This window comes from Capricornis sumatraensis, chromosome 5, assembly GCF_032405125.1.
Source record: "Capricornis sumatraensis isolate serow.1 chromosome 5, serow.2, whole genome shotgun sequence".
NCBI lineage: Eukaryota > Metazoa > Chordata > Mammalia > Artiodactyla > Bovidae > Capricornis > Capricornis sumatraensis.
Genome location: NC_091073.1, coordinates 98,246,551 through 98,267,818, shown reverse-complemented (window position 1 = coordinate 98,267,818; position 21,268 = coordinate 98,246,551). Strand labels below are relative to the sequence as shown.

At 39.5% G+C, this 21,268-nt stretch overlaps 1 protein-coding gene across 4 annotated transcripts in view; it reads right to left on the bottom strand.

The window, feature by feature from the left end:
- Positions 1-21,268, bottom strand: part of NRF1 (nuclear respiratory factor 1) — a 117,734-nt gene that overhangs the window by 32,452 nt on the left and 64,014 nt on the right. For all 4 annotated transcript variants that reach the window (XM_068972828.1, XM_068972827.1, XM_068972826.1 and 1 more), the window contains 4 exons: positions 20,173-20,313; positions 7,852-8,010; positions 6,623-6,820; positions 4,827-4,928 (listed from right to left, as the gene is read on the bottom strand). In XM_068972828.1, the coding sequence (XP_068828929.1) occupies positions 4,827-4,928; positions 6,623-6,820; positions 7,852-8,010; positions 20,173-20,313 (600 nt within the window). The remainder of the gene's footprint in view (positions 1-4,826; positions 4,929-6,622; positions 6,821-7,851; positions 8,011-20,172; positions 20,314-21,268) is intronic.

The window sequence follows — 21,268 nt, the reverse complement described above, 5'->3', positions numbered from 1 at the left end:
TCTTCTGCATCTCTCTGCAGGGATATTCTCTTGATAATTTAGACACACACACACACTCTCAAGAAAAACTGCAGCATATGCTACATATATTCTTGTACCCTGCTTTTTTCACAAACAATACAGCTGTGAAATGATTCTAACTTGGAATGTATCAAACTGCTTCATTCGTTCATGATTCATAATAATGGCTGCATAGCATTACATAGATACACATGATTTATTTAACCAGCCATTTTTCAATGGGCATTTAAACTAGCTTCCAGTGCTTTGCTATTACAAACAGGACTGGATGATATATACTACTTTGTATAGTTTATGTGAGTCTACTTATTCAGTAAATTCCTAGAGGTAGAATTATATATCCAAACTACTTTGTATTTTTATTTTTGATGGAAACTGCCAAATTTAATAAATAATTTTTTTAATGTAGCAAAAACTGCTTTTCTTTTACTGGCGAGGAATTATGAAGAAACAAACAACAAAACAAAAAACCATACTATCTGGTTATTCGGAGTAGATCAAAATTCAGCTTTTTTAGATCTAGCACAGGGTTTCTCAGCCTTGGCACTATTGACATTTCATGTTAAACAACTCTTTGAGTTCTGTCCTGTGCATTGTAGGATGTTTAACAGCATCCTCCCCAGTCATGAGAATCAAAAATATCTTCAGACAGCACCAAATGTCCTTTCTGATGGGCACAGGTGTGTACCTGGCTGACAATGACTGATTTCAGTATAATGCTTTGCATTAAGAGATTCCATTCCCCTCCGCCTCCCCGCCCCGCCCCAGTTCTGGATACCTGAATCTAGCTACTTCAGTCCATTTTGTTCAATAAATACTGTTGAGTATCTCTCCCATCCATCACCACCAAAACCCAAAAAGCAGCTGGGGCAATGAAAGCCATTTCAGTTCTAAAACATGGCAGGTGATAAGTCAAGCAGCTGAGGTATAGTATTTCTACAGATTCAGGTCTTAGGATGCTAGCTGTTCTTACTGGAGCTCCCACTGGGGCCCAGTGCTAGCTCACTTAACTGCCTCCCTCTTTGGTTCTATTGCTATACTTTGATTATCACAGTGCTTCTCTAAATGTCTGTCAAAGGCCCCCCCAGAGACTGGGACACCCCTCTGAGCTACCTTAGTGTGTGCCCCGAGTTCTCACGGGCAGTGGGTTGTGGCTGCAAGCCTTCAGAGCTCTAAGAGCCACAGACATCCTACTTCCCCCCTTAAAGCTGCAAAGGTGTCCACTCAGGAATTCACACAACTCCTGCTTCTCAAGGTATTAGCGCTTTGATCTTATTACTCCAGTGAGCATCACAGAAAACAACATCATTTGAGATGACGAATTACATTCCCAATTTCTAGATGGCCAATGATTCTATTCTGAAAATCAGCTGAAGCTGGCCAGCCCTGTAGCATTTCCTCTTTCCAGATCTGCCCCACTATACTTCTGCCCACCCTGCTACAGAGTGTGGCCCTGTGCAGCTCTCCCAAGTACTCAGGCTCAACTCACAGCAGCAACTTCATACACATGCATTTAGTTACAGCTATTATTTGTAGTGGAAATGGTATTAGAATGTTGCCATATACAGTATACGTTAAGGAAGCTGAGTTTATGGCACAGATGATTAATGGATTGTGGTGAAGGGTGGAGAAGAAGTGGGAAGAAGCAGCAGATGAAGAGACTTCTACTCAGAGTATCGACAGGCAATACATCAGTCAGCTTAGGTGCTAGCGTTTCTCTGGCATTTCCTATTCTGAGTCGCAGTGCTTTGGTTGTGCTTGCTTGGGCTCTTGCTGCACTCCCTCGCCATCTTTTGGGAACCACTCTATGGTTATCTATGCCTGGGGGTCACCATGTCCCAGAGAAAGGGCCACACACTCTAGAAGGGAAAGATATTCAGAGGACATATGGTCAGCTTCTGTGCTTTTCTGAGACAGAGCCACCACAGTGAGGCCTTTCAGACTGTGGCGACCTTGTCGCTCTGGCCATCATGAACCACCTGTGGCTCTTCCCCACTGTCACACTGTGATGTGCTGCGTGCGCTGCTCCCTTTGATAGGAACACAACTCCCGTCCTTCCTGCCGTTGCTTCCTATTCACCCCTCCAATCTGAGATCAGGTAAGACAAGAGCTGGGACAGCTCTGCTTGAAGACAACTCCCTACAGCCAGCCCAAGGCTCAGGACCTCTTCTCTTGTGTCCCACCACACCCTGGGCTGGCTTCTACTAGATCCTTATCTCATTGCCATTTTCTCTGATGTGTTTTTCTCCCCCAGCTACCTGTGGGCTCTTTAAGAGCAAGGAAGGTCTTTATTTTCCTCTACTTCTAGTATATATAGTGCCTGGCACAGAACTCAGAAAGCATTTACTTAACAGCCAGATGAAGAACATGTTCCATTATTCATATTTCTCTGCTTGTTCTTCAGTGTGCCCATATTTCAAATAAATTGATATTCATAAAAAGCCCACCTAAAATAAGCTATGCTACTTCAAAACTGTTAACATGTGTTGATGATTCAGTCTAAAGTTCATTATCTCTCACATGTCCATAGTTCAGTTCTGCTGCTGCTTCTTTAACGGAATCCTGTGTACCACTATTATCAGATATCATAGTGATGCAACTAATTGGATGTTGAATGCAGTATGACTTAATGTAAGAGCTCTCACTGGCAAGGCTAGGATAACAAAATGACCTTACAACTTCTAAAAGTATAAGTACTGTTTATTTCTGTAAAGAACTTTCTGTTCCTGGGAAGAAACTATGCTAAATACAGGCAGTAGGATGTTTCTCCTGAGTCATCTGATGCAATGCTTTGTTGGCTTGATGTGGTCTTACCTTTCCAAGCCTGTGCGATAGTCTGACTAATCATAGTGCTCACGGCTCAAAACTAAGATGCTTAACAATCATGTCAACATCTAAGAGAAATCAGAAGGCAAACAGAAGCAAACCATAACATCTAAAACATTTTGCCACTTTCTGAGACAATGTATGCTTCTTTTCTTCATATCCTTTTTGTTTTATTGGAAATATGGGAAGAGTTAGAATTTTTAAAATCTGACTGAATTTGGATATTTACCAACAGGTTATTTGTGTATGTCATTCACACACTTCCATATAAATGACTTAAAATGATGTTAGTCTGCTAGAAAACCCATAGATACGTGACTAAGATGTTTTTTCCCTTCATATTTTCCATGAACTTTTGAAAACGTTGATTATGTGAAGTTATTTTGTAAAACAGGTTTCAAAAAATTCAAAAGTGTTTAGGAAACTCAAAGTTACTTTCTTTAAATAGTACCCAGGGAACGTTCAGTAGGGAGCTATGGTAAATAACTTCAAAAAGTAACCAATCCCACAAACCTACCAACCTGTGTCTTCGCTACCTCCTTCACACTTCAGGGAGTGTCTGTCCTTTAGTCTTCGTGTTTGGGGACTGACAACTTTCCCCCTCAGCTAGTCCATTCTCTTTCATGATGAGTACATACTTTGGTGAGTCAATCTCCTGTTGACTTACCTTTCTATACCAGGAAACCAAAGGCCAGCTCCTGCCCCAAATCCTCCCAGTCTTGGATACCAAAACATTCTATTCTGAAGGTACCACTTTGCAGCATCTCTTACAGCAGGGACCACAGTTCATTCACACAGACCCCTCTCTGAGAGCAGGGTTCCTGTGTAATTCAGCTCCATACATCTAACACCTGAACTGCAGCATGGTAGGGGCGGAAGCCTGCTGTAATTCTCTTCACCTCACTATCCAGGAAATGCAGCAGTTCTCTACCTTTCCTGAGATGCACAAATGATAGTGATTTTGTGATGTTCTCAGTGGAAACAGTCTATGGTTTTGAGCAAAGGGGAGATAATATTTTTAGTTTCATTTCTGATATGGCTCTTGACATCTGTTGGCTAGTTTTCAAACTTCAGGAGTACAACCTTTAGGGGAAAAGCCTATAGTCATTTAACAAACCCTTTCCTGAACTTCATTGATGGCTCAGAGCTTAGAGAACATTTTTCTAAATGTGTTACCCAGCTTGTACACTTAGGTTACTCTGTACCTTTGGACAAATCACCTAACCTTTTCCCTTTTATTATGTAAAAAGCGAAGATGATAACAGAACCTATACTTCCTAGAGCTGAGATGTGCTTAGTTTACTGAGTGCTCAATAAAGGTTAACTACCTTTAAGTTTATATCCCATAATTAGCTCAGTTTTCATGTGGAAGAATTTTCTTGCTTTTTTTGTTTTTGCTTCTTTGAGGGTTTTCTTGACTGTGTCACACAGCTTGTGCGATATTACTTCTTCAACCAGGGACTGAACCTGGGCCATGCCATGAAGGTGCCGAGTCCTAACCACTGGACTGCCTGGGAATTCCCAAGGAAATACTTGTGAAGTATTTTCAAAGGATCATTTACAACGCAATAAATCATGTCTACTGATTTACAAATATATATACATATATATATCCGTTCAAAGAATGTTTTAGTCAGCTTGTTTTAATAATCTAACTTTTTAAAATAAAGTCTAAAGATTAAATTCTTTGGGATTCACAGCATAAAAATATTTAATGGATATAAAATGCTATGTTGCAAATGTACAATTTTAAGTTCCTGACAGTTATGTCTGAATCATAAAGATCCATTAATTTCAATTGTTATACACAGAGTATGGCATTTGCAAAACTGGCATGGAATGATATTTTTAGAAGGTTTACATAAGACAATGCTATAGATGTCTAGGCTACTTACAGTCTCTTCATATTCTGGCCCCTCCCTTCTTTCCACCTATACATTCAAGCATCAAGTGAAAACAGACCGAATCCTCTTTCTTACCTCTCCATCAGCAACCGCCGAATAATTCACTTGGGCAACAGTGACTGTGGTCGGCAATTCTGAAGCATCAGCCAATGTGGCTACTGTTGCCCCTGTGCCAACCTAAACAAAAACATTGAAGTAGTAAGTGTCGATGAATGGTTTCTTCAACCTCTCCTTTGCTCAGAAGTGAAGACTCATTCAATCCCAAATTCAGCAGAGGTAATGATTAATATGCAATGAAATATGAAATCAATGACTAAAATAATACATCAGACACTAACATGAGCTTCAGAGTTTTACTTCAACCAAATAAGTCAATATTAGAAGCCTCATGTTTCATCATTGGTGCCTTATGTCAGCTAACCAACTTTCTCTTCTCACCCCAATCTGAATTTTAGAGATTCCCTATCTATTTCTGCTTTATTGACTATGCCAAAGCCTTTGACTGTGTGGATCACAATAAACTGTGGAAAATTCTGAAAGAGATGGGAATACCAGACCACCTGACCCACCTCTTGAGAAACCTGTATGCAGATCAGGAAGCAACACTTAGAACTGGACATGGACAACAGACTGGTTCCAAATAGGAAAAGGGGTATGTCAAGGCTATATGTTGTCACCCTGCTTATTTAACTTATTATGCAGAATACTTCATGAGAAACACTGGGCTGGAGGAAGCACAGGCTGGGATCAGGACTGCCGGGAGAAATATCAATAACCTCAGATATGCAGATGATATCACCCTCATGGCAGAAAGTCAAGAAGAACTAAAGAGCCTCTTGATGAAGGTAAAAGAGGAGAGTGAAAAAGTTGGCTTAAAGCTCAACATTCAGAAAACGAAGATCATGGCATCTGGTCCCATCACTTCATGGCAAATAGATGGGGAAACAGTGGAAACAGTGTCAGACTTTATTTTTGGGGGCTCCAAAATCACTGCAGATGGTGATTGCAGCCATGAAATTAAAAGATACTTACTCCTTGGAAGGAAAGTTATGACCAACCTAGACAGCCTATTGAAAAGCAGAGACATTACTTTGTCAACAAAGATCCGTCTAGTCAAGGCTATGGTTTTCCCTGTGGTCATGTATGGATGTGAGAGTTGGACTATAAAGAAAGCTGAGTGCCAAAGAATTGATGCTGATGGTGTTGGAGAAGACTCTTGAAGAGTCCCTTGGACTGCAAGGAGATCCAACCAGTCCATCCTAAAGGAAATCAGTCCTGAATATTCATTGGAAGGACTGATGTTGAAGCTGAAACTCCAACTTTGGTCATCTGATGTGAAAAGCTGACTCATTTGAAAAGACCCTGACGTTGGGAAAGATTGAGGGCAGGAGGAGAAGGGGACGACAGAGGATGAGATGGTTGGATGGCATCACCGACTCAGTGGACATGGGTTTCAGTGAACTCCAGGAGTTGGTGATAGACAGGGAGGGCTGGAGAGCTATGGTTCATGGGGTCACATAGTCGGACACAACTGAGCGACTGAACTGAAATCATCTACCAACAAATTGTGTTTTACCTCAGAAGAGGTAATTCAGAAGGACTATTTCCTGGCCACTAACAGAGTAAAATAACAAAAAATGAAAACCTTTTTTGAACAGAGCTTTGATTTGGAAATATACAGAAAAGCTATCTATAGCTCTGTATTTAGCAAAATACATGCAATTTAAAATATTATTTAAAAAATCAAGTTCAGGTAGTAAGATCTTAGGGCGCTATATAAAGTTCATATAAGAATTTATGTAGATAAAACTCTCTAGCCTGACCTGCTTCAGAAATCACAATCTGGTTTACTCACCGTAAGGTTTACTCACCTGGATAAGCGAGACAGTGCCATCAGGGTTACTGAAAGTCTGGACTACGGTCTGCGATGGTACCAGGTGGGCTATACTGTGTGTGGTTGTGGCCTGTGTTTGTGTTTGTTGATCTTCAAAAGCATAGAGAAGGTCCTCCCGCCCATGCTGTTTATAACAGTTTTTAACTATGGTCCGTAGTGCTTGGGTCCATGAAACCTGTCATCAAAAGACCAGAAAAGCACATAAAGTCACAAAGAATGCTGGTTATTTAGTTCCACTGGGGAATAAGCAGCTGGTTAGCTATCAAACAAACCAAATCAAACTGGGATGGAGTAACTCTCTTCAGGATTACTTCTCACAGACCCATCTGAACACAAGGAAATTCAGCACCAAGTACCAGAGATTTCACACTGGTTTCCTTCCTGATCAAGGTCTGGATTAGCTTTTGGGTTTTATACCCTACTGTAACCTGAGGTCAACTTGTAAACCTCTCATAAAAGAAGGTTACTCTTTTGTCAAGAATTTTATTTAAGATTCTTAGTAAAATTTAAAAGCTAACCAAAAAACAAATATGCAGAACAAGTAAGGGAGGGTACCTGGTTTAGTCTTTCTTCTGTTTTAAAATGTTTCATTATCATCAGACTTGACTAGTTTCACATCTCTCTATATGTATTTTCAACAGTGATTCTTGCTAACCAGAAATAAGGACATTTGTGAGTCTTCAAAGTGATTAATGGGGCTTTCCAGGTGGCACTAGTGGCAAAGAAGCTGCCTGACAATGCAGGAGACTTAAGAGACATGGGTTCGATCCCTGGGTCGGGAAGATCCCCTGGAGGAGGGCATGGCAACCCACTCCAGTATTCTTGCCTGGAGAATCCCATGGACAGAAGAGCCTGGAGGGCTCCATCCATAAGGTCACAAAGAGTTGGACACAACTGAAGCGACTTAATACGCAAAGTGATTAATACTTTTACTTCGAGTTTCTTTAATTTTCCAAGCACCTTATAAAATTACAATAGTCCAAAAGGCAACTGCAGAGAGAAATATAAATTCATAGACCTATCCCAAGTCTTTATGGTGATGGACTGATAAACGGGAATCAGTGGATATTAAACTTCTTTTCGAGGATAGTTTGACTACTACACACGTTTTTAGATTTTTTATAGCCTAAGAAGTAGAACAACAAAAATGAGCTGGTTGACTCAGAATGAAAAAGCAATAGGAAACTCAGGCTAGAGAAACCTCACCCTCTGCTTCTGCTCTTCCGTGCGCACATCACTCCGAACGTTTGCCCATGGGATATCTTCAGGCCACCAGATGGGCTTGCAGCTTTCTTTGCCCCAGCCTGGTTTCCCCCGACCTGTAGAGTACTTCAGCATCTCTGGGATAAATGCCCGAAGCTGGGCCTGGAAAACAAGAGCATAGTTATCAGTAGTCATGAAATACATCTGGGATATGTTTGTGTCTCCCAACAAATTCTAAGATTATAAAATAAAAAGCCTTCCTAGAGGGTCCTGCTGCTGCTGCTGCTGCTGCTAAGTCACTTCAGTCATGTCCGACTCTGTGCGACCCCACAGACGCCAGCCCACCAGGCTCCCCATCCCTGGGATTCTCTAGGCAAGAATACTGGAGTGGGTTGACATGTCCTTTTCCAATGCATGAAAGTGAAAAGTCAAAGTGAAGTTGCTCGGTCGTGTCCGACTCTTAGCGATGCCATGGACTGTAGCCTACCAGGCCCCTCCATCCATGGGATTTTCCAGGCAAGAGTACTGGAGTGGGGTGCCATTGCCTTCTCCACCTGGAGGGTCCTAGAGAATTCCAAATTGTGATGTTAGAACTGACTGCTTCCCATAGGTTACTAGAGCTCCATGAGTGATGGAGAATTATACATATGTTGATAAAGTGCACCTTAAGCTGCATGTCATACACTTGTTCCTATAAGATCAAGAATATCTAGTCTTGTGTTTGATTTCCACCCCTAAGGTTCTATTGATGCTATAGCTCATCTCCCTTCTAGAACATCTATGCATATAAGGTGTCAAACAAAGTCAACATGTTTTTAGAAAAAAAAAAAAAAGTGTTGTTTTGGAGATAGTAATCAGAACAATAAAATGAGAGAAATAAGAGGTGAGGAACAGATGAAAATCACTGTTATTTGTAAATAGTATGACTGTGTATCTCCCTAGAGAATAAAATGAAAACCCACTATAAACAATAAGAGAATTCAGTAACATGACTGACTATATGAAAATATATGAAAATAAATGGGATTTACTTAATAGAAAGGGAAAATAACTCTAAAACTCTTCTACAAAGTTTTTAGTAAGGTAGTCCAATGTCTGTGAGTCTGACATATAGTAACATAATGGCACATGTGTTGACCTTAAACATATTATAGATTTAATCCAGATTATTTTACAAATCAAATCCAGACCAAACAGATGTTAAACCACAGAGACAACTACCATTCTTTGTCTTCTGGCATGGTTACCACAATGTGTGTGTATGCTGTGGGAGAAGGGGAGGCTACTTTGTGAATATTCTTAATTGCTAACTGATTTTTGGCAAGAGAATCAGTTTATCAAGTTATAGTCTTCCCCCTCAGACCTACTGCTTTCTTCTGAACCTGATGGTCTATAGTACTCCAGACATAAGCAACATCTATCTAAGGACACACTTATATTGCCTCTTATGACCAAAATGAGAACAATTTTAGCATGAGTCAGACCCAAGGACATGGACTTATAGCTTGCAGAGAAAGAAAAAAAACAGAAATGGGAATACTTAAGTATTAATGAGAAAATGAGTATAGCAACCCTGTATTGAAGAACCTACTTAAACATCAAGCTTTCTCATTTAAATATTATTTAATTGAAAGATGATAGAAATTAGCAGATAATATGGAATCACAAACCCAAATCGGTAATGTTCACCTAATAAAAAGTTTTGGTTGACAGTATTTACATTGCTAATTCGTGTCCCAAGCCTGCTATTTCACCTCTCTTTTTAAGTCCCCCTTGTCTCCCAGACAGTCTCCTGCCTGCAGGATATGATATAATACACTCTGTTATATATTTGGCTCTGTGGCATCAAGCAGCAGGCTAATAGAAATGTATCCATTTGCAGACCCAGGCTATCAGCTGGCTCATGAGGTCACTTCTTCAGTTATTTTAAGAAAGTGCATCTCAAAGTCATTTTTCCCTTTATCCTGGCTTCCTGGGAGTGTGTCTTTCTCTAGCCTCAGTTATATAGAGAAGGAAAAGGTTCAATCCTCACAATATTTACATTTCTTCATATAAAGAAACAATAGCTTTCTCAGATGCGTAAAAAAATAAACTCGTATCACAGATTTTTACGTCTCCCCTTTCTTTTATTCTATTAACAGTCTTCAAGAGGAGAGTTCTTTATATCCATAGAATGAAGAGATAATGAAACAAGAAGGCCAAATATCTCTAAATTAACAAAAAAAAAAATGAAAGTTTTCGTAAAGGTCTGAAAAGATTTGCTAGAATTTCTAGATGGGAGATATTTCAAAGCCCTAGGAAGAAGACAGTAGAGGCTAATGAGAGGCAGCAGAAACAGAAGCGGCACAAAGGAAAGGTGACTTCCACAGACAAAAAAAAAAAAAAAAATCCCATTAAGTTAAAAAATGGACCCAGAGTGAAATTAACAAATTTCAATACAGAGTCCGATCTTAACTTTTTAAAGTACTATCAACTGTACAAAATTTGCCTCTATATCAAAATAAAAAGCAAAAAGCACTTCCTACCAGAAAAGTTAACTTTTCAAGTACGTACAGTTTAGGGATGAAGGACAATTTCTGCATTTAAGTGCACAGAGATAACGTGATAAAGGCAATTTTCCACTACACTATTTTTATACTGTTCCAAATAACGAGTGTTTGCAAAGGGATATTAATAAAGGGAAATGAGCTATCTAGTAAAGAAAGAGTTAAATGATTTCTTTCCAGAACTCAACACTGTGCTCTCATTACCAGTTGGATTAATTACTGGTCCTGGAGAGTTTTGGAAACCCAAGCTACTCAATGTGCTTGTTAAGGAAGGTTTGTCTTTAATCCGCAGGGGAGACAATCAACAGGATGAGCAAAGGTAAAGCCTATCCTCTCTGGCTGTCCTTTAATTGGGCTGCAACAAGCTTTTCTGACCTCTCATTCTAATTTAAGGCTCAAGACCGGCTTCGAGTGTCCAGCTTGGTTAGTAAGCCCACCTCAAATCAGCAGAGAATAGAAAACACCACTCCTTCCAGGGCACATTCAGCAAAGAAAAAATATGTTACATCGTGCCAGTGGCAATCAAAAATAAAGATTATATAGAAACCACAGATAGTTTTTAAAAAGAAGATTTTTCTAACTCTTAAAGTTTTAATCTGGCCAAAATGAAACAATACTTCTTATTATGCTGTAAATTTTCCACTTGTAAATTCAGACACTTCTTTGTGGTCCAACAATACATTACCCTTATATATTCCCAACTACTCTTCTCATTCCCTCTCTCTTCGCTCTGCATGTAATCGAGATGAGGAATTTTGAGGCTTCAGGTGTCCACTTAGGTTCAGTTACCAAGAAAAGGCCTTTCAAAATAAAATGTTTGCCAACCCCATATCTACTGAAGAGTTTGGAGAATATGCAACATATTTAAAGACATAACAGCTAAAATCAAGCCACATTAAAAGACAATGTTTTCTACATCCCACAGGAAAACAGCAACAGAGCAGAGAAGGAAAACCGAAGAACTTTCAGAGTGTGGCTTCATTATTTTAATTTAAAATTATGAACTTCCAGTTGATAGTCCCTATCATACTCAGATGGATATTTAAAGGGCATTAGAAAATAAAAACAAAATTATTTTTTTGCTCATTATCGGGAATTATTTGTATCCCTAACCTCTGTTCATAGAGGTAATGAAAGTGACTTTCCTTACTAGAAACACCAATCCTATGTCCCCACATTCCCCAGGAGGGCCAGCAGAAACACTGGTTTCTCTTAATCTCATTTTCCCATAAAACACACTTTCACGGAAACACAGGAAGAACAAGTTTGGAAGGAAAGATAAAATCGCAGAATTCAAGGGACAGCCAATGAAGACGTTCCTCTCTCAAGCCAACACTTCTGCCTCTGTCTCCATACAACATCAATCCATTACACTGTCTCTCTCCCATTAATCAAAACGTTCTTAAAATTCTACCTTCTCTCTGAAGGAGTCTCAGACTGGTCAGTTTCTGCTACCTTATCCTAACTGTGCTCTTCTGTATCTAAATCTAAATAACACAGATAAGGTCAAAACCCTTTTTGATCCATCCTTCCCTAATCTAGTTACCTGTCCAGAGATATTAATTTGATGAACATCCTTTCTTATAGGTCAAATTCTATGCATTTGCACAGATATATGCTGGAAAGGCACAGTTTTATGTGATGGAAAAAACACACATATTTACATATTTTAGTATAATTCACTTTTTCTACTGAACATTTTGGCATAGAGATCTGCTCGTGGCGGTACAACTAGAATAATCTCATTTAAAAAAAAAAAGTAGTTTCCTAGTATCCACAGGACAGATTTTTCCAATTTATTTAACCATTCTCCTACTGATAACCATTTAGGTTGTAGCTCAGTTGGTAAAGAATCTGCCTGCAGTGCAGGAGACCCAGGTTCGATCCCTGGGTCGGGAAGATCCCCTGGAGAAGGAAATGGCAACCCATTCCAGTATCCTTGCCTGGAAAATCTCATGGACAGAGGAGCCTGGTGGGCCGCAGTCCATGGAGTTGCAAAGAGTCGGACACAACTGAGCGAATAACACTAACACAGTGCTTGGACATGCTTCTTTGAGCACACCTGTGAGTATTTCTCTAGCAGAAAAGAATTGCTGGTTAAAGGGTATATGCATTTAACATTTTCACAGATACTGCATAACTATATTCCTAAAAGATTTTGTCAATCTTATTCCCACCAAATGGGCAGAACAAAACCCATTATTTCAAAACCTCCCTTCACTTTTCACATTTTTCCTTTGTTTTGCTTCCAAAAGGGAAGAAGAGCATAGCTCCAGCACCTGTGCACTGTCCAAAGCCGCTGGGCCGAGACAGGTCCTGGCTCTTGCCTGCCAGCTGCCTCAAGAGTGTGGGGTGCACGGGGTGTTCACATGTAGCCTCCTGAGCTGCCTTCACATTTTTTAATTATTCTTTTTTATTTTGGCTCATTGGATATGGGAGAAATGATTTATTTTAATTATCATTACTAGTGAGGCTGAGACTTACATGTGTATTGATTGTTTTTCTTTACAATTCATAAGACTTTATTTTTCTAATTATCTTTTCACTAATTTGAAAGAAATAGTCATCTGTTCTAGATATTCTTTGCCATACAGTACACAATTATTTTTCTCTAATCTAGTTCTGTCCTGAATATGGAATATAAATGCATGTTCCCTTCCCTTAGTATTCCTGAATATACCCTGAATTATTTTACTCTACTCAAAACAGGCTGTGCTCTATTTAAGAACACAGCCAATGTTTTTGTTATTTTTCTTTTCTCTTGATCGCATCCTGCCTACCTAACATATACAAGATGTGGAATGGCATCAGACACATCGGTACTTTTTGATCATTTTAGACAGTAAGAAAAGCCTGCTCTGCACACAGACTCTGACATGACAGTAGGAGAAGCAGTTAGGACCTGTGATCCGTAATGGTGGTTCTCAAAGTTCATTGCACAATGGAACTGTCTGGGGAGTTTAAACACTGCAGAAGCCTAAATCTCATCCCCAAACATTCTGGTCTAATTGGTCTAGAGCATGACCTGGGCACTAGGATTTTAAGTTCCCCTGGTGGTTCTACTGTGCAGCCAAGTTTGAGGACCACTGAACTAATTACTTCTTATCCAACCCTTCTTATTTAAAATTTTTTTTAATTGTAGTAAAATATACATGAGATTTATCATTTAAAAATATACAGTTTAGTGGCACTAAGTACATTTGCAATGTTGTGCAATCATCACCACTATTTCCAGAGCCCATTCACCATGAAACAGAAACTCTCTATCCATTAAACAATAATTCCCCATTTCTATTCCCCCAAACCCTGGTAACCTCTATTCTACTTTCCATCTTTATGTATTTGCCCATTCTAGATACCTCATGTAAGTGGAATCACACAATATTTGTCCTTCGTGTTTGGCATATTTCACATAGCATAATTTCCTAGGCTTTGAGGAGAAAAGGGAAAATATATGCTTTTTTAAAACAAAGCAAAATAATACTCAAAAAAACCTAACCTGATAACTGATGAATGTTTTCTGAGTAAAACCTATTAATCCCTGTGAATAATTTCTTTCAAAGAAGTAGCCACATGGTGCTGAATGTTTCTGAAGATTCCCCTGAAAACTGGTGAAGAATTACTATCCTGTTGCATCATTACTCCAAGGGGATATTAAAGCAACAAAGACTGCCCCAGTGAGAGTAAGGGGAGGGCAGTAAGTTCAAGGAAGGAGAAGAAAGGGAGAGGTGAGAAGGAGTGGATTTTAACCAATAATTCCAGCCTGTTCTCTCCAGAGGTATTTATTCTATAATTCTTTGCCTAGATATTTTCTAGCACAAATTCCAAAAAGATTAACAACCTCCCAAGAACAAGAAGACTCCTACAGAACTCTAATGTGGTAAAGAACATAACTGATTTTCTACCAGCAAAATCGTAATTATTACTTAAAGACTCTACAAGAAATGATTTAAGTCCTTAAACTCAAAGTACAGTCTGAGAGCCAGCAGCACTGGCATCACCTAGAAGGTAGAAAGCAGAATCGCAGGTCCCACTCCAGCCCTGATTCATAATCCACATTTAAACAAACAAGACTCTCAGGTGATCTCTTTGTACACTGAAGTTTGAAAAGCACAATTAGGCCGTCCTCTGGTCTCTGGTCTGAAGTATCCTAGAAAATTTTGCTAAACTGGCTTTCAAAACCTCTGAAAAAGATGATTTAATTAGAGGTTTAATTAGAGAATCTATATTAAATTAATGATTTCTTCTCCTAAGCCTTTTCTCAACCTCCTTCAATTCTTATGCAAAGAGGCAGACAGAAATGGGATAAAGTCTAGCTACTGTTCTTAAAGGAGTCTAGAAATTCACGTTTTCATTTTTTCACTAAAAATACTACAGAGCTGTGTGGTTTTTGCTGGATAAACACAAAAATATCAGAATCAAGATAGATTTATAACAGTAAAAACAGAAGCTTTTCAGGTAAACAATCTATTTGTTCATATAGAATTATACGTTTACCAAAGATAAGCAAAACACAACAAAAACCAAAACTAATAAGCTAATTCCTAAAAGAATCAGGGCATTCAGTTCACACAGAATTTAAGATACTATGTTATTAGTATCTTAATTTCAATCTGTTGTAGAAGGCAATTTTGATGACTGTCAGAGAAAATCAAGAAATTGTTTTGTAACAGTAACTGTTCAGTGTAGATGACCTGAAATGCTCAATCTGAGTGGTGATCACAATATAGTTTTACACAAAAACAGAGAGACAGACAGTGACAGGAGTCGGGGGAGAGACAGAGAGGGAGAAGCAAGCACTGGCAGTATGGACTCCAGTCTAAGTTCTATTCATTTGTCACTAGCTTGCTTCAGTCCCTAAGTTGTTTCCTCTCTTTCTGCCTCAATTCTTTAATACCCTGTGAACTGTACTGTTGTACTTCACTGCTGAGCAAAATCAAAATTCTAGGTTCATTAAGTTTCTCTAAGTGATAAATGAGTGAGAAATGTTATGTTAGGTTATTCAATATAGGTAACATATATATCTAGCATTTCTAATTAGTAGTAATACTTTGTGTGATTCCTTAGTTTCCAAAGTACTTTTCAATATAACATCTCATTTTTTCTACCTCCAGTTCCCTAAGGATGGAATGCATATGTTTTCTCACTTTCATTAGATGAAACTAGGAACCAGGGCTACTGTGCAGTAGAGCTGGGACTTAAAGACTAATCTTCTGACTTTAACTAACTATGCTAACTTTCTAATTTTTAAAGAATCAAAATAAAGGAATATATAACATTGAAACAATACTGAATTCAATTTACTCTCTTTGGATGATTCAGAACTCATTTTTGGTTGTATATCGAATTATATTTCTAAAGTAGTCATCTCCATAGCACTCAGTGCAGAGAAGATGATTAGTTGAGCTGTCTGGTTAACCCAAGTCCGTCTCTATTCTACTGCACTTTTACAAATCTGGAATTTTATCACTTCAAGGAAATCATGGTCTCTAGAACTGGTATACACTTAAACTTAATTTGGTATCCAAAATTGGTATCCACTTTGTCCTTTATGGTTACAGATCATATTTGAGCTGTTCTTCCTTGATTATAAAATAGAAATTATATACATACATAAACACTCTCACACTGGACAGCAAGGATTAAATGAGATACTCCTATAAAGAATTAGTATTGTGCCTTCCAACACACAGTAGCTACAGGAGAGAATTAAAAAAAAAAACACGAAAAACAGTTGACATCTTCACCAGAACACTAAAAAAAAAAATCGTTGGACAAAGCAGAAACATCATAAAACCTGCACTTTAAAAAATTCAATTTTGGGTTTCTATGGTTACACAAGTAATTCACGCTTATTAGACAAAGACAATGAAAATCACCCATAATGCCACCACACAGTGATAATCACTGTTAATATTGGTGTATACACCTTTAAAATTTGACACACACACGTGCAAGTTTTGTGTGTATGTTTTAAACAAATGAGATCAATTAATTCTGTATTCCCTGAATGGAAAAATCTAGGCCTTCTAGTAGAAACAAATAAACAGAAATAAAGTCCTAAACTCCTCAAATTATATATATATATATATATATATATATAAAAGAAATGCTATTTTATCATCAGTTTTTAATTTAATATACCAGAGTATTATTCTACTGTGATAGAGAAATAATCATCATTTCTAGTATCTAATATTTCACTGCATATTCACCTCTAGTCTCTTCTGGGCTAAGCTGCTCTTCTTTCCAGGTAAACACCACTACTCTAATTTATTCAGTCACATTATTCTCAGATTTTCGTTTTGTAAACAATGCCATGAGCATATATCTTTGCTTACTTGGAAGGCATGACACGCATATTGAAAATTTTGCCAACCTGCTCTCTGGAAAAATTTTACCAATGTATATTCTATTGCTGATGCTTTATATTCCCATTACCTTGCCTATCTAGGTTTGGTTTGAAACTAAACTCTGCTTTTACTACCCTTAATAGTTTTAGGATCAATAGGGGCACCCCCAGGATTGGAATATTCAGAAATTTCCATTCAGCTGGGAGCTGGGTTTTTCATCATTCTGCTCACTCCTCCTCACCATCCGTTTTGTTTGCCATGTGTTATTTTTCACTTGTCATCTGTGGTGAGAAGGGTAGGGAGGGAATGTACAACCATAAAGAAGATGTAGCTTCCAACCAAGCACCTCTGAAACTGACTCATGACTTGGTACCAGCTTCCCTTGGATGCACCACTGCACCAAGCTCTCCTGAGTACATATTTCACAAAAATGAAAAAATAGTTTCAAATGTTTTACCCCCAACATGATAATTAAACTGTCTGCTCTGACTTCTATGATCATCAGCAAACTTTCCTAATTATCAGTAGCCATGATTTAATATAATAAAAATCTCAGATTATTTCCACTAAACACACCAAATGTGACAAAGAAGCAAAACACTCCCATGGCAGGAGAAGAGTTTCTTAAACATGGTACATTCCTTCTTCTTAATGATTACTCCTTACTTCTGATTAATTAAGCCTCTTAATCAGAAGCTTAGTCAGCTTTAAATGTACTTTAAATCTGAGATAGAGTAGATTCTTTACATTAATCAGGTAAAATTCACCTTATGTTTTCTTTAACCAGTCAGAATAGCCCAATGTATTAATAATAGCAGGTATGAAGTGACAGGAAAAAAGTTTGGGTAATGTTTTCCTTTTTGAACCATTATCTAGAGATGCTTCAAGTATCCACAGAAAGATGTAGGATTCCAACAATCAAAAGATTACAATTTAGCTTTATATTTATAAAATACTGCATTACTTCAGACCAAGTTGCTAGTTTAGACTAGCAACTAAAAAAAACGGCGCCACCCCTTGAGCTGCAGCATTAATGTCTGCACTGCATGAATGCCTCCTCGGGAGCCTCGCGAACCAGTTACCCATGATACTGGACTCATTCGTGTTCTGACCTTCAGGTCATCTACCGAACAGATACTATTACTATAGCAGCCCCTTGGTATCTTTGGGGCATTGGTTGCAGAAGCCCACCACAGGTAGCCAAAATTAGAGGATGCTCCAGTCCCTTACATAAACTGGCATAGGATCTGCACATAACCTACACACATCCTGCTGTACACTTTGAACTGTCTCTATATTACCTGTAATACCTATACTAATACCTAGTGTAAATAGGTACCAGTGCTGCAAATTCAAATTTTGCTTTTTGGAACTTTCTGCAATTTTTTCCCAGTTGAATCCACAGATGCAGAAATCATGGATACACAGTGTCAACTGTATTTAGAATACAGATATTATCTGATGCCAGGTAGCTATACTGGACCATGGCGAAGAATGGAAAGAAACTAAGCCCTTGCTCTCAATTCTAGCTGAAGAAACAGATCATACACAAGTATAAATTAAACAAATAAGACAGTTTCAGGTAGTGATAAGTCTTGCAAAGACAGTAAAATGGGGCTGTATTAGTCTGCGACTTGGTGGTGAAGAGAGAGCTTCATTAGATGGGATAATCAAGAAAGGCTTGTCTCAGGAGGTGATATTTAAGCTAGACTTTGAATAAGGTAAGGTCAATCATGCAACAGTCTGGGAGAATAATGTTTCAGGCAGGGGACACAGCAGAAGTGAAAGAAAGAGTTTGGGGTGTTTGACAGAAAGGAGGAGGATGAGCATGGCCAGAACACAGTGACTAAGGCAGAGAATGAGAAATGAGGTAGAGGCCTGGTTATATAGGGCCTCAGAGACCTTGGCAGTGTCTGAATTTAATTCTAGGAATAGTGGAAAGCCATTAAAGGGCTGACACAAGAGTGATATTACTTGATTTAAGTTTTTCAAACAATTTCTGGTGGCTCTGTAGAGCATGGACTGCAACAGAAAGGAGATCAACAGAACTGACCAATTGAAAGAGTCCATGCAAGAAGCTAAAGGTTTGGGCAAGGGTGGCGAAGCGGACCAAGACGAATGGTCAGATTCAGAGTACGTTCAGAGGTGAAATGACATGACTTGCTGAAAAACTAAATGTGGTTGGTGAGTAGTGAGGGCGAAACAGGAAACCAAGGATTACTCCTATGCAGCGACTTGAGCAACCAGATGGACTGTGCAGCCGTTAGCTGATGCGAGGGTACTAGGGGAGAAGCAGATTTGGAGTGGGGAGTGGAGGCAATCAAAGTTCTGTTTTGGGCCTGTCTAGTACTGAAAATCTACTAGTGATACAAGCTGGGGTATAGACTGCATACAGATGGGATATAAAGCCCACCTGACAGGATGAGATTACTTGGGGAAAAACTACAGATAGAGCCCTGGGACACAACAATACTGGTCAAGTGAGAAGAGGAAGCGGAGCTAGCAGAAGAGCTGAGAGGGAGTACGCAGAATGGCAGGAGGATATTCAGGACGCTGTGGGGTACAGAAACTGAAAGAAGAAAGTTCCGAGAAGGAAGGAGTATGATAAATGCTGCTGAAGTCTGAACAAGATAAAGAAAGAAGGGACTTTGCTGGCAGTCCAGTGATTGAGAGCCTGTGCTTCCACTGCAAGGGATGCAGGTTCAATACCTGGTCAGGGAACTGAGATCCTGCATGCCATGTGCCACGCCAAAAAAAAAAAAACAAAGATAAGAAAAGAAAACTCACAACTGGATTTAAAGCTATAAGTATTCAAAAAGAAAAAAGGTAGGAAGATATGTTATAAAAAAAGGCATTTGTTCTTGATCAAGCTATCACTTTTAGAGCTAAAAAAACAAAAGGAACAGTCTCAGCAAAACCCTTGAGGTTATGATTTACCAGGATTAGCACATTTTGACTTTCCCTCTCAAAGGGAGAGAAGGGAAGCAATGACCCAGGAGGGTGTCCTTCTGAGTTTTCCATTCTTATTCCCTGGAGAAGGGAGGCCCCTGTGGCATCAGTGTGGTGGAATTCAGAATTTATATGGAAAGAGGAACAGCTCAGCCCAAGAGAGACTGCAGGTCTCTTGCCCCATTTGATTGTGATTCATCAAAGTTCTGACAGTCTCCTGTCCAAACCAATTCCAGCTGAAGGTAACCCGAAGGCCCAACTGAAAGGAAAAAACTGCCAACAGGAGGAGACCACATCCATGCCCTCGGCTGGGGGCATTCTTCTGGCCTACATTTCCTTCCCAGGGCTGCTACTATCAGACCCCAGCCTGCATCTTACTCTGATGGTGGATCACTGAGGACAAAACTAAACAAAGCGATGTGAGGCCCGCCCACACCTGTGCCACCTGTTTCTCCTCCTCACTCCCCGCCCCTTACCTGGGTCATTTTGTCTACAGAGACTGGAATTCCATCGATAGTGAGAGGCGGCAGCTCTGAGTTAACCTCCTGTGGCGCAGGGGCGTGCTCTGCCAGGGCGGACTCCAGGTCTTCCAGGATCATGCTCTTGTACTTACGCACCTGCAGGGAATTAAGGGCAGAAGTAAACAAAATGCCCAACAACCAGGGAGGGTTGGTGCCAAGCAACCAGGGAGTGGGTGGGGCTGGACTCCCTCAACCACTGCAGAGCCCTAAGAACAAACATGTCTACAACTAGTGGATAAAAATACCCGCTGGCCCCAAAGACATCACATCGTACAGAATTAAATGAAAAGATGATGAAATTACAGGTAACAATGGGATAAAGAAGCCAGAGGAAAGAGTTTTCTAGAAATACAGCTCCTCAGTTAAAAATCACATTTTCTCAGTAATGCTGGCCCCATTACCTGTTTCAGATCTAACAGGAATGGTATTCATATTCTGCATTTCCCAGGCCATCTGATAAAACCCAGCTGTGGCAGTTAATTACCAAAATCATTTCCAAGATCACTGAGGATTTATGTCTCTAAAACTCTAAGCACCCTCTTTGAAACTTTGCTATGCCCGCTGTTTTCCTACAAAGCTAGACTGCCAAACAGGAGATCAACTGTACAAGAGGCATCAGAGAAAAACAACAAGAAGTGTATACTGGGTGTCACAGGCGCCACTATCAGTAAGGCCTGGGGCCAGAGCGCGCACCACAGGTCAAGTGCTCTTCCTCTCTGTCGGGGACTCCCTGGTGACAGAGGTAACCTTTAAAACCGTGAGGCCTCTGTAACTCTGCCAAGGCCATGTCTGAGCCAGATACTGCTGCTCTGACTCCATTCTTTCCACTATCAGTGAAAGTCTCTCAAAAAAACAGAACAGTAGCAAGCTGCACATGTATACATTCTTCTATAGAATGTAGAGAGTTCACTGGATTCTACCACCACCAATAATGGGTTCACTTACTTACCAGAAATACACCAGCGGGGATGAGGATACTTTAGGAATAATAAAGGAAGCCATGGAGTTATAAAAATGTAACAAGATGGGATAGAAAATTAACTTGCTTTCA